This window comes from Cloeon dipterum, chromosome X (genome assembly GCF_949628265.1).
Source record: "Cloeon dipterum chromosome X, ieCloDipt1.1, whole genome shotgun sequence".
Lineage (NCBI taxonomy): Eukaryota > Metazoa > Arthropoda > Insecta > Ephemeroptera > Baetidae > Cloeon > Cloeon dipterum.
This window is the reverse complement of record NC_088790.1, coordinates 31,741,245-31,754,784: the sequence shown is the minus strand read 5'-3', so window position 1 is coordinate 31,754,784 and position 13,540 is coordinate 31,741,245. Positions and strand designations below refer to the sequence as shown.

The 13,540-nt window shown below is 40.7% G+C and overlaps 1 protein-coding gene and 1 long non-coding RNA gene across 2 annotated transcripts; both read left to right on the top strand.

The window, feature by feature from the left end:
* Positions 1-5,164: 5,164 nt before the first annotated feature.
* Positions 5,165-5,628, top strand: LOC135947006 (uncharacterized). Its single transcript, XR_010575567.1, has 3 exons — positions 5,165-5,299; positions 5,368-5,456; positions 5,512-5,628. It is a non-coding gene; the product is annotated as an uncharacterized LOC135947006 (long non-coding RNA).
* Positions 5,629-6,059: 431 nt separating this feature from the next.
* Positions 6,060-8,900, top strand: LOC135946401 (uncharacterized). Its single transcript, XM_065494610.1, has 10 exons — positions 6,060-6,065; positions 6,540-6,734; positions 6,786-6,905; positions 6,966-7,112; positions 7,799-7,918; positions 7,986-8,129; positions 8,249-8,285; positions 8,333-8,388; positions 8,448-8,559; positions 8,620-8,900. Exons 1-10 carry the CDS (start codon positions 6,060-6,062, stop codon positions 8,877-8,879), a joined length of 1,197 nt encoding a protein of 398 aa, XP_065350682.1. The 3' UTR covers positions 8,880-8,900.
* The last annotated feature ends 4,640 nt before the right edge of the window (positions 8,901-13,540 follow it).

Here is a 13,540-nt window from a genome sequence, read left to right as displayed (position 1 = left end):
TGACCACAGAAAAAACGAAAAATTGCCTTAAACCGATTTAATTGCGAAAGGAAAGACGGAAATCATCAAGAATTCTTTGCTGAAAGAATCCTCGACGCTGATTGGCTAACAACGCGCACGTCAGCATCTCCCGCGCAATTCACAACACCTGTAAGCTGTTGCTAGGCAACCGCGGGAGCTGTTGACAAGCGTGTTGCGTCGGCCAATCAGCGTCGAGCATTCTTCCAGCAAAGAATTTTCTGATTTCCATCTTTTAAATCGGTTTTAATCAACTTTTGATGAATTTCTGCGATTACAAATCGATGTATAAACTCTTTAGCTTCAAAATCAGGCACCAAACATCGCTAACAAAATGGCTAGCGTGTTAAAAGAGGCATTTAACATGAAATTCTTTTGGCGGGAAAAATTTACACGGCTTCAAAGGATCAGTTCATGTATTTCCATTTCCAACATCGATTTTCCCGCCGAATTGTTTTTTAGGCCTCGAGCAAGGCCAATTACGGGGCGTAAACAGCAATAAATCGCGCTTGTTTTTGTTCGGCCGGGCGTTAATTGATATTCGAATCAATTCGCGCGTTTCTATAGCGTGCGTTTCTCAGTTTCCCAGCATCAGCGGCTGCATTCCAATTTGCACGGCGTAGCTCGTTACCTGCTGGCTGGCGCCAAACAAGCTACAAATCCTGCTCGTAAACTACGCGCAGGCAAGGAATCAGTCGTTTACTCGCGCGCCAAGACCCATCAGCAGCCCCTGCCCTTCCCTGCACCGTACCAAAGGCAAATCCTTCTTTTCTCCAAATGAAAAACGAACTCGGTTGTTTTTTCTCTCCCAAGGCGCTACTGCAAATTGGAATGCACTACCTGGGGCAGGAGAAAACAGTTTTTGCAGGGTTTTAAAATTAATTGCAAATGAATTCTGAGAGAAAATGAAATGAAATGAGAAAAAATACTAAAAAATATATATTTTTAATTTAAAGATGGTCTTTGGCGAGGTTTTTGAGCCCACCAATCGAATCCTGAGGGTCGAATTAGGTAAAATGGACGTTTTTTCGGTTAAAAAAGTCCAGCGCGACGTGCGAACTTTTTCCCGCCAAAACAATATAAACGTATTTGAGAGCAGTGCGCATGCGTGAGAGCTGGCTGGATGTGACAAAGAAGTCATTCGTACAGGCGGTCTCTCTGCAAGTGCTCAAACCAGCTCTCACGCATGCGCACTGCTCTCAAATACGTTTATATTGTTTTGGCGGGAAAAAGTTCGCACGTCGCGCTGCACTTTTTTAACGGAAAAAACGTCCATTTTACCTAATTCGAGCCTCAGGAATCGATTGGCAAGCTCAGAATTTTCATCAAAGTCGATCTTTAAATTTTTGAGAATTTTTAACGCACATTTATGGGCTGTAAAATATTTTAGCACCATTAAAAATGATGGAGTAATTAGTGTGACTTGAAAAGGCGTTTGAAATATGAATTCCGCTGCTGCAGGAGATGCGAGCGATAAATAAATTTGCTGCGTGGCGCTTCTCTTACAACTTGCGAAAAACTGGGCAAAACACGGCAGCTTTCGCTATGTGGAAAGAGTGCATTTATCATGCGAAACAAAACTGGGGCTTACATCTGGTAATTCGGTCGCAATTTATTATCGCCCACGTGTGCCGGCGCGCCGTGCTGCGAAATTATGAGAACGAACGCGCGGTAATAATAATAATCGTCCGTGTGCGCGCGCGAGTGAGCGAATTCATTATTTGCACAGGCAACACTCGCGAATTTGCAAATTTATTCAAGCCCTTCTCTCTCACTCGCTGCCGAAATGAGTGAAAAGCTCGATTTTAATTAGTTTCGGAGCGCCAAATGTTTCGCAAAAGCGGCTTTCGTGCCTCGCCATATGTTGACGTTTATTTCCGTGATTATGATGAGTGGCAATATTGATTAATATACTCATTCCGTGTTTAGAAATGGGATCAGTTATTGCAAAAAGCCATTAAAAACGCACCGAAAAATGTTTTTTGACGCGTAAACAAAAGCGTAAAGCAAAAAAACAGAATGCGCGCAGCGCAAGAATTTATTGGTCGCTACTGCGCATGCGGCACAGCACCAATCTGACGTCACTGCTTCCAAGCTGAGAGAGCAGGCGATGGCAGAGACATCTGCTCACAAGCAGCAAGAGCATTCACGTGACTCAATCTCGCCATCTCATTGGCCAAGAGCAAGGAGGCTTCTCTCTTGCTTCTCCCCTCCACTTTCTCTAATAAGAAGTGGCGCGCACTCTTCTGCGCATATCACACTCCACAGAGTGGGGGTTTTACATGCAAGAGAGGTGCGTGCTTGCTCTCGGCCAATGAGCTGCGCGATTTAGTCACGTGACTGCTCTGGCTGGGTATGAGCAGATGTCTCTGCCGTCGCCTGCTCTCTCTCTCAGCTTGGAAGCATGGCTGTGACGTCATGCGCAGTAACGAATAAATGCGCGCGTTTGGTTTTTTGCTCTGCGCCTTTGCCAGCACCTAAAAAATCAGAGACATCTGCTAATCAAGCAGCAAAAGATCAGTCACCACCATCTCATTGGTCGAGAGTAGAGGTCAGTTTGGTTTTCGGAGAAGCGGTTTTAACCAAACCAAACCAAACCAAACCACGGTTTGGTTATATAATTCCCTAAAAACAAGATGGCGCCGTGGTTTTGGTTTTAAAATCAAAGAGATGGTTTGGTTTGGTTGGTTTCGGTTTTACCTCTGTAAACCGCAAACCGCAAAATTTATGCCAATAATAAAGCAACAGCACAGTTGCACCTACAACCCGCCGGAAAATATATTCTACCACAAATAGACAAAAATCCGTTTTTGGATTTTTTTTTATTTTGAAATTCAATTAAAAAATATCGACTTTCAGGCTTTTTTTGCACCACTAATTCTCGAGTTCTAACAATCAGAATTTCAACAACTAACCCCCTTTAGACTCATCTCGACTTGCACTAACGAGCCAAAGTGTTTAGGGGGTGCTTAATACCCCATCCCATTTCAACGCGATTGCTACAATTTTATTATGCTTCCTCTGGGCTTATAAATACTTGAAGTTATCCGAAATTCATTCCAAATTATCACGCTGTTGCACGTACCCTGTCCCTTCTTTTAACAGGAAAATATTTTCCAACTAAATAGTAATTCACCGAATGCATAAACCCTTTGTGTTCAAAGCCGTCAACAGATGGCACCACCGTACACTTTTGTAGTAAATTTAATTTTAAGGCCACTGCGATTTCTGACTGAATCCTGCCACTGTAAATTCATCATTTAATAAGTTTTCTTTTGACGTACTGAACACCAAAATCAGTCCTGCCATTCGCCTTTGAAACGTTGCAAAAGATTTTATATTTCAAAAAATTGTCTTCCACAATTCTACGACGGTTGGCTTAACCGATTTTGGTTTTCAGCACTTCAAAAGAAATTATATCAACTTAAGAATGGACAGTGGCAGGATTGAGTTGGAAATCTCAGCGCAAGTGCCTTAAAATTAAATTTATTACGAGAGTATACGGTGGCGCCCATCTGTTGGCGGATTCGACACTGAAGGTTTATATTATATACAACTAGTAAATTAATACAGTAATCCATTATTATAAATCTCTGTCTTTTAACGAGTAGAGGGTAAGCAAAGCACCCTTTAACTTTTCAGTTGGTCAGGGGAGATCAATGGAAGTTTTTTTTGGAAATTCTGATGGTTAGAACCCAAGATTTGGAGTTGCAAAAATTACGAAAAAAGAAAATTTCTTTTTCATTTTTTAAGATAAAAAACCTTCTTAAATATAAAATTTCCATCACTATGCAATTTTCTTCTAATTATAAGTTCGCATTTTTTATAGGAAAACTTTTAGGCATATTTTCTAAATTTCAAATTTAAAAACATATTTTATTTATTTGAGGCTTCGAATATATATATATATATATATATATATATATATATATATATATATATATATATATATATATATATATTATATAGATGTTTTTATATATATAATGAAAACCAACCAATTCATTATGGTTAATCCATAAACCAATTATTGGATTAAACCACGGTTGGTTATGGTTTTAAAACACTGCCGTGTGGTTTGGTTTGGACAGTTTCAAAGTTAGACTAAGTGGGTTTGGTTTGGATTGGTTAAATTTTTTTAGGTTTGGTTGGTTGTGGTTTGCGAAAAAGCAAACCACACAGGCCTCTAGTCGAGAGCAAGCACGCATCTCTCTTGCTTTCCCTTCCACTTCCACTCCCTCCAAGCAGTGGCACGCACTGCGCATGTCACATTCAGAGTGGGGGTATTACAAAAGGAGGGAGGAGCAAGAAGACTGATCTTAGCCAATGAGATGGCGGGATTGAGTCACGTGACTGCTCGAACTGCGAGTGAGCTTCGCTGCTCTTGATGGATGTGCGCAGATGTCTCTACCGTAGCCTGCTCAGCTTGGAAGCTTAGCTGTGACGTCAGAGGGTTGCCGCATGCGTAGTGCCGAACAAAAATTCTTGCATTGCGCGCGCCAAAACAGTGTCAAAAAACAATTTTTGATCGGAAAAAAATATATCTTCCACCTATTTCGACCCTCAGGAATTGATTGGAACATATTAAAAAGTGTTTTTATTGCGTCTTTAAGTGTTTGAAGCCACCAAAAGATGACGTCAGCGGCCAATTTCGATTTTAATATCATTTCTTTCGATGCGTTTGAAACAAAAACCACCCTTTTTTAAATTCCATCATAAATTTTATTAAAAGGAAAGAAATTTTAAATCGAAAAACAGTAGAAAATTAAATTAAAAGGAGATAATTCGATTTGTGATCACTCGTAATACGCCGTATTTCACAATTCGGCCGAATTAACCGCTTCAGCAGTTGCAGCAATAGGTGGTTGACACGACATACGCGGAGAACTTAAAAGTGAAATCTTTCTTTCCAGCTGACTAGCGTGTAGTGCTGAACTAGTTCTCGCTGACAGAACAGAAGACACGTCGAAATTTTATAACGCTTCTCGCGCAGAATCTGCGGCGTTTGATCAAATGACGCAACAAAAAGCCACATATTCACACGGGGCGGCGGGGCGAGGGGGAGTGGGTCAAGAACGCGGACACCACTTTCCCATCTAATATTAAGTTAAGAATGCGCTGCTCGCGCACAACGCGGCCACACTAAAAAAGGCTTCGCGACGCCGGCGATAAATCAGTTTGATTCCGCCACTCGAAGCGCGCAGCCATGCAGCAAAGACGAGTTTTCTTCCTCTTCGCGCTGCTTTTGTGCCTTCAACTTTTCAAAGAGTCGCAGGCCAGAGTAAGTTTTTGTTCCTATCGTCCACACGCCGCGATATAATTCACTCTTCTGTATTGTACTTTACACAGAAATGCCTCAGCTCGAAGGAACAGACGGGCGATTTGTGCTCTTCCAATATGGAGTTTCTCAAGACAGAAATCGAGAAAGCAACCCAAGAGTGAGTTAAATCAACTCGGAAAGGGGTTTATTAATTTTTTTTAATTGTTTTATAGATACAAAAACGCTCTAGAGCATAAAGTGGACGAAATCGCCAGGATTTTGAGGCACATGAGCAGCGAAAATGTTGGCAGAAATGAAGTCATGGGGGTAAATATAATTTTAATGTTTATTTTCAATTCGATGATAGTTTGAAAGCATGAATTTCCGAGCTAATGAGTTATCTGGTGTCGTAAAGCGATCTATTTTCCCGTGGCGGAGGATTTAGGACATCCTGATTGGCTGGCGGATGTATACTCGCTGTTTCTGGCCAATCAGTACGTTCTTTGTCCTCCGCCGAGCGAAAATAGATCGCTTTTCAACACTAAAAATGGAAAATTTGTCTTGTAAGGAAGGAAAGTTTCAAATTAGACATTTTGAATTATCTGCTTTGCAAAAAGAAACCTTTCGCGTAGATTTCCAGGTCGGAAAGCTCCATTTTAACCATTATAAATTGTAAAAATCGATTTTTCTTGTAAATACCTGGCAATTACGAACCAAATTTAATATAAAATAAGCCAAAAACTATATTTTTTAAAGCGAAAACGTTGCGAGAAATGAATTCATGGGGGTAAATATAATTTTAATGTTTATTTTCAATTTGATTAGAGTTTGAAAGCATCAATTTTCGAGTTAGTGAGTTATCTGGTGTCGTAAAGCGATCTATTTTCGCTCGGCGGAGGATCTAGGACGTCCTGATTGGCCGGCGGCAGTATATTCGCTATTTCTGGCCAATCAGGACGTTTACAGTCCTCCGCCGAGCGAAAATAGATCGCTTTTCAACACAAATAACAGAAAAAATCGTCTTGTTAAGGGAAGGAATCTTTTAAATTAGACATTTTTAATTTTCTGCTTTGCAAAAAACCTTCTGAGTAGATTTCCAGGTCAGATAGTTCCATTTTAACCATTGGAACAAATTCTAAATTGTAAAAATCGATTTTTCTTGTCAATCACGAACCAAATTTTATCTAAAAAAGGTCAATAACTGTAATTATTTTACAAATTTCAGCGTTTTAATCATTATCAAATTAATAATTATTTCCAGTCTGATGACGAGAGCCCAAACTGCTCAATTTCCGAGTTGGCCGGGAAACTGGCCAACTTTGAAAGCGAGCTGACAGCGACGCTGAAAGAGATTCCGAACCGAATCAATAAATCAGACGTCAAATTCGAAATGACCGTGAAGAAATTCGAGCAGGACAAACTGACCACGATGAAGTACCTGGACGTCAGGCTTGGCGTAAATGATTTAATCACGATTTTACATCCACGATTAAAATTTAAATTCCAGGAACTGAAAACACAAATTCTGACGGAGGTCTACGCGAAATTCGCGGACGTGATTCAGAGCAACGAAAAGCTCAACATCGGCCGCCAGCAGACGATGCAGAACCTGGAAAGCCGCATTTCGGTGCTTGTTTTCTTTTCGCGTATTTATCTCTGAACTAACTGTGAGCTAACCGTGTGATAGCTGAGACTGGAACCTTTAGTGGCCAACGTGGAGAGGAAAATGGCCGATTTCATGGATAATTTGGCCAACGTGAGCACCAGCGACTCGAATAAAATCATTTCCGTGCCCAACGACAACAATATCAGCAATGTGGACGAGATTGTCGAAGTAAGTATGAGAAATAAACTTAAAAATAACAATTTAATATCAAGGAGAAGCCAGAAAATTTTTATTTTGGTTTTTCTTGGCACATAACATTCATAATGGCGTCGTTTAGGGATTTTTTTTCTGTTTATTTAAAATTTTGAAGGAGTTTTCGAGCAATTTTGATCATTTTAAATTCATTTTCGAACACTAAAAAGAGACAAAATAATTGGTAGAGTTAAAATAAATTATTTTAAATTAAACAAATTGGTAAAATAGTTTAAAAATCATTAATAAATGCAAAAAAACTGCAAATTTTGCTGTAAATTCGATGAAATTTCCAAATTTTTGAAGAATAAAAAATTAGAACTGTTCAAATAAATACAAATAATATCAAGGAGAAGACAGAATTTGCTTATTTAGGGTTTTTTTCGGCGCATTACATTCAAAATGGCGTCATTTAGGGATTTGTTGAGCAATTTTGATAGTTCTAAATCATTTAAAATTAATTTACAAACACTAAAATAAAGACAAAATAATATCTAGGGTTAATTCAATTTATTTTAAATAAAAAAATGGGAAATTAGTTCAAAAAATCACCGAAAACTCATAATTAAATGCAATTTTTTGCTGTGAATTAGATGAAAATTCCCAATTTTTTTCTGTTTTAATAAAAACAACAATATTAAAGTACGTTTTCCTTTTTCTAGAGCTTGAACTCGACGCTGCTGACGATAGTGCACAAGTATTTCTCGGATCGAGAGGCAAAGGAGGCCGAGCACGACCGTCGCGTCGAGGAATCGATTGAAAACTTTGATGAAAAGATTACCGTGAGAGCCGCGAACGAGAAAGTGTGCACTTGCGAAAAAAAAGCAATTGATCTTTTTTCTTTTGCAGAATCTCGTTGCTCCGATCGCGCTGGACGTCAAGTCGAACGCGCTGAGAATCAGCAGACGGATCGAGCAGCTGGACCAGGACTGGAAGGAGCGCGGAGACGAAATCGAGACTTTGCTCAGGCAAACGACCGAGTCCTTAAAAAAGGTTTTACATCTTCAAAATAAAGTTGAGACATAGTTCTTCAATTCCATTCTGTATTTGAAGAAATTTTGTGTGCGGATCAATAAGGATTTATTTAAAATTTTGGTTTAATTTTGTTCCAGATGGAAAACAAGCTTTTGTCTGAATGTTCCAAGTCAGGTAAAATTATAATTTGTATATTTTTAATTTCTAACAATTAAAATTAGGTCGACTGAACATCACGACGATTGCCACTGGCCGTTATTACTTCAGCACCGTCGAGGTATTTTTTTTTGTATTTAATTCTAAATAATTAAATTACCACACTATTGATTTTTAAAGGTGAGCTGGTTCCGCGCTAAGGATTTCTGCGAGAGGTTTGGAATGCAACTCGCCACGATTGAAACCGACGAAGAGCGCCGAGCCCTTCACGTCGTCGCCCCCATTAAGAACGGTGCGAGAAAACTGGTTTATCGCCGCGTCCTCGATTTAAAGACACGATTCTCTGCTTCAGATTACTACTGGCTGTCCGGAAGCGACATCGGAAACCTGCCCGGACACTTCAACTGGGTGTCCGAGGAGCAGGTGGAGGACACGTGGTGGGCCAACGGCCAGCCGAACGACTTCGGCGAGGGCAAGGAGACCTGCGTCGAGCTGTTCACCAACAACGGCCTGCTGATCGACTACAAGTGCAGCGACGACGACTACTTCATCTGCGAACTCAACCCTGAGTGCGAGATCTACAACGTGCAGCTGCCAGAAAACACGCATTAATAAACACACCTCGGATTTATTGGGAGGCTGACCATTTCTGGGGATTCAGCGTTAGACACGACATTGTAAATTATAGCGAATAAATATAAATTAATTCAAATTAATCGATTATTTCGATCGGAAATGATTTTTCATGCGCGAGTAAAGGCACAGAGCGAAAAAACAAACGTTGTTTTAGCGCGCGCAACGCAAGAATTATGTTATCGCTACTGCGCATGCGACACTCTGACGTCACAGCAATGCTTCCAAGCTGAGAGAGAGAGAGCAGGCGACGGCAGAGACATCTGCTCATACCCAGCAAAAGCAGTCACGTGACTCAAGCCGGCCATCCCATTGGTGCATCGCTCTTGGCTTCTCCCCTCCACTTTCTAAAAGCAGTAGCGCGCACTCTTCTGCGCATCTCCCACTCCACAGAGTGGGGGTATTACATGCAAGAGAGATGCGTGCTTGCTCTCGGCCAATGATATGGTGGGATTAAGTCACGTGACTGCTTTTGCTGGGTATGGGCAGATGTCTCTGCCGTCGCCTGCTCTCTCTCAGCTTGGAAGCATGGCTGTGACGTCATGCGCAGTAACGAACAAAAATTTATTGCGTTGTGCGCGTTCGGTTCTTCGCTTTGCGCCTTTGCTCGCACCTAAAAAATCATTTTTCGATCGATATGATCATTTAACCCGCTTGAAATTTTAGTCCCGTAAAAGATTGCATGCATATTTCAATTTGAGCATTTCACGCGAGAGCGTGTGAGCGTGACTACCCTTCTTGCTTATTTTAATAACGGAGACGAACGGCTTGGCAGAAGCGTTAAGTCGAGAGCTGGAGAAGATATAACATTTTTAATATTTCGCCGTCTGTGTGTCGAGCTTTATGGCGGCCCATCCATACGCGGAAAATAAAAGCTCTCCCGCCAGTTGTTACACGGCACAAAAGAGAATAAAGAAACTAGCGGAATTGCTAAAGTTTATACTGATATTCGGAATGCATGCAATTGAGAGCTGAAAAACGGCGCGGCACTGAGGCGAATTTGTTTATTTTCGCGCGCGCGGGCACGCATATACAAACACACACACACACATCTCGGCCGTTTCCATTTGCAGCAGCCATTACACTCGGCGCCACTTTATAGTTATTTCTTTCTTCAAACTGTAAAATAACTCGCAACGTGCAAAAACGGCCTCGAATTTCGCCCCACATGCCGCTCTGATAACGGTAATTGCGCTTTAAAGTGCTGCGCCCTGCCTCCCATAGCCTGCCAGCGCTCTATTAGTATTTAATTTCCACTTGAACACATTCGCTCGCTCTCGGGACACACTCTGCAAAGATAGCGCAATGGCTCCTTGATGAACACGTACGGGCAGAATTTTATTTTTAGTGTTACAAAAAATAGTATGCAGCCTGAAATTTAATTTTTGGTCGCGCAAATCGATGAATTAGGTCAGACAGCCGAATTATTCAGTAAAAAAATCGATATTATGGCCAACAGGGACCGGATTCTAAGAACACGCGCAGATTTAGCGGGAAAATCATCATGAAAATAGCTTCAGGGCATTATTATTCTTGTTGTTATTTACTTAGCAACAGCTAATTAGCCCGATAGTTGACGAATCGACCGTCAGATGTCACACCAGGCTGATTGAAATGTAATAAAATACGCGGGAATGAAATTATTCGGTCGGCACGCCTCTTTTTTGAAGCTTCTGATTGGCCGACTGGATTTGCCGCCATTATTTCGACGCTATTTTGACTTCAGACCGGCGGGAAACCAACACAGATCGTAACCTGGCCCCCGGTGGGAATTGCGACTGCGCAGAAGGTTATAATTTGGGTCACGCATGCGCAGTGATGATTTTCAGCCCCCCTGAGAGATCAAGAAGCGATCTGAACAAACTGCGCATTCTTAAGATGCGCACAAGTTTACTGCGCAGCTTCAAAATGTGGGAATATTCAAACAATTGTAAATCTCGATGCCATATTGACTTCTGACCGGCGGGAATCAACACAGATCGTAATTAAAGGACGATAATTTCACGTGAACCTTATTAAAAATCAATTTAAATGTTAAATTTTCCATCCCCGACGCGCCCGTGCCTGTCTGTGTGGCGAAATTTGTGTATATTATACATCGCGCTGCTGGGCAGCAGCAGCATATATATTATTATTATGAAATAGTAGCCCGCTGTGTGTGCTTAATTAGGCGTGCATGCAGTGAGAGCAAAACTCGGCTCCCGTCGGCGCCGATATGTGCATCGAGCGGCAAACATCGCACACTTCACATAATATTAAATTGCAGCCCGCCAGCCAGCCATCCATCGCGTGTGGCGGCCTTAATTCTGCGGGCCGTCATCGCTCGCGTCCGACCCTAATGATAGCTGCGGTCACATTTGTTAAATGCAAGCGGCACCGCCAGCTGCACCTCGTTATTTTAATTAGCACCGCTTATACGCGGCGCATTGTTGCACCGATGAGCTTAAAAAATCAACACTTCCGTCTTCGTCAAGAATAAAATCATTAAGTCAAAGAATTTTTTTATTTACAAAATGAACACCTTTTGCGAATTAGGACTGAAATACTGCAGCTGTAAATTCTGTATTTAGAATTATTTCAATTATGTACCGAAAACAAAAGAATTTTTTATTTTTAATGTAGAAATGCGCGTTGTGAATCAGAAAAAGCAGAGGAAATGTCTTAAAATCGTAATTGGTGGCGCCATCTGTTGGCATTTTCAGACACAAAGGGTTTTAAAATCGCAAATATGATCTTAAAGTTGCATTACACCGTTTTCATTGCAAATAAAACGGAAATATCAGCAAGAATTCTTTGCTTGAAAAATCCTCGACGCTGATTGGCTCATAAACGCATCTATCTCGGTTGCCTGGCGCAACAGCTTACGAAGCGCGGGAAATGCTCGTTGCGGCAGTGAATCACAGAGTCGAAAATTCGCCAAGCAAAGAATTTTTGCTCATATCTGCACATTTAGCGTTTTTAATCGCAATATTTTCGATTTTAAACACGTGAAATCAAAGAAAGTAGCAAGAATTCTTAGTTCGAAGAATCCTCGGCGCTGATTGGCTATGCAAAAGCGCACGTCAGCAGCGAACGCGGTTGCCTAGCAACGCTTACAATGTATTATAAATTACGCAGGGAATGCTGCGGCCGCAAATCACCGTCGAAAATTCTTCAAGCAAAGAATTTTTCATGACATCTGAGGTTTTTGAATTTTAATTCGCAATTAAATCAACATCTATAATTGAGATTTTTAACACGTAAATCGGAAAGAGCAGCAAGAATTCTTAGTTCGAAGAATCCTCGACGCTGATTGGCTGATGCAAACGCGTACGTCAACAGCTGTCACGGTTGCCTAGCAACGCTTACAAAATGTATTCTGAATTGCGCGGGATATGCTGCAAGCCAATGAGCGTTGAGGATTCTTTTGAGCAAAGAATTCTTGCTGTTTTTTCTGATTGGCATGTTAATCTATATCAATTTTAATAGGTATGCACGGACAAATCGACAGATTTCTCAATTAATTTTGTCCAACTACGAAGGGAGCTAATTTAATGTGTAATGAAAATGAGGGACGTTTGAGCCCATCGCTTTAATACAGCATTTTGCAGCCATTTAGGTGGAAGCTTTAGAAAAATGCAATTATTGTGGGAAACTTAAACACCTGGACGCGTGTTCTCTGCTAATGGCTGGGAAGCACGGACGGGAAAAAGAGCAGTTTTGTGTGAAAATTGTGCAGACTGCGCGTGAACAGCGAGATTTAACTTCGTTTCTAATTAGATTTCAGCAAAAAAAAAATACCGACAATAATCACCATCTTGACATTTTATTATTTTGTTCAATAATAAAAATTAAACTATGTTTGTTTCATTCAGTTGCTATGCTAGATCTTTTTATTTTTCGGCATTGTAATTGAAATTAAATTTGGAAAATCTAGAGCAGGAAGAGCTGATCAGCCTAATAATTTAGATTTTTACTTTCCAAACTCTCTTCAATATACAAATTGTGACTAAATTTATTTTCACTCGACCGTGATACAAAAGAAGCAAATCTTTAAGCTTGTAATTTGAGAGAACTATTCCACGTGGAACATATCCGAATACGACAAAATCAACGTCAATTAAATTCGGAAGAAACGCAGAAGCGTTCAAAACTAGTTCCCGAATTCTTCTGTAAAATACAGGATGCTCAATTGGAACCAGAGATGAAACAATCCAGTTTGCCAAGGATCTTCCTTTTCTCGATCAAGGACGCAACCTTATTTATAAAATCCAAGTCAAAGTACTCCCGTTCTAGAGTTAATTCTTTCAACTCTGGCGCGTGCAAAATGTATGCAATTCTGTTTCTCGTTCTTTTTTGAGATGCCCAGTAGATTATTTTCAAATTCGAAAAATTTGAAGGAAGTGCTCTACCCGCATCGTCGATTCCATTTAAACGAAGTTCTTCCAGTTTGGGGCAAAATTCAAAAATATTTTCGAATTCATAGTTAAGAATTTCGCATTCACTGGAGTTGGAGAGTTGCAACTTGGTCAACCGAGATCCATACTTCCTCAGGAATGTGTCCAAAATTTTAACTGACGGAATATTTCTCAGGGCGAGGCATTTCAGCTGTGAAAATCTCAAAGTTGCGTTCATTTCTTTGTTTGTAAAAGTGACTTTTC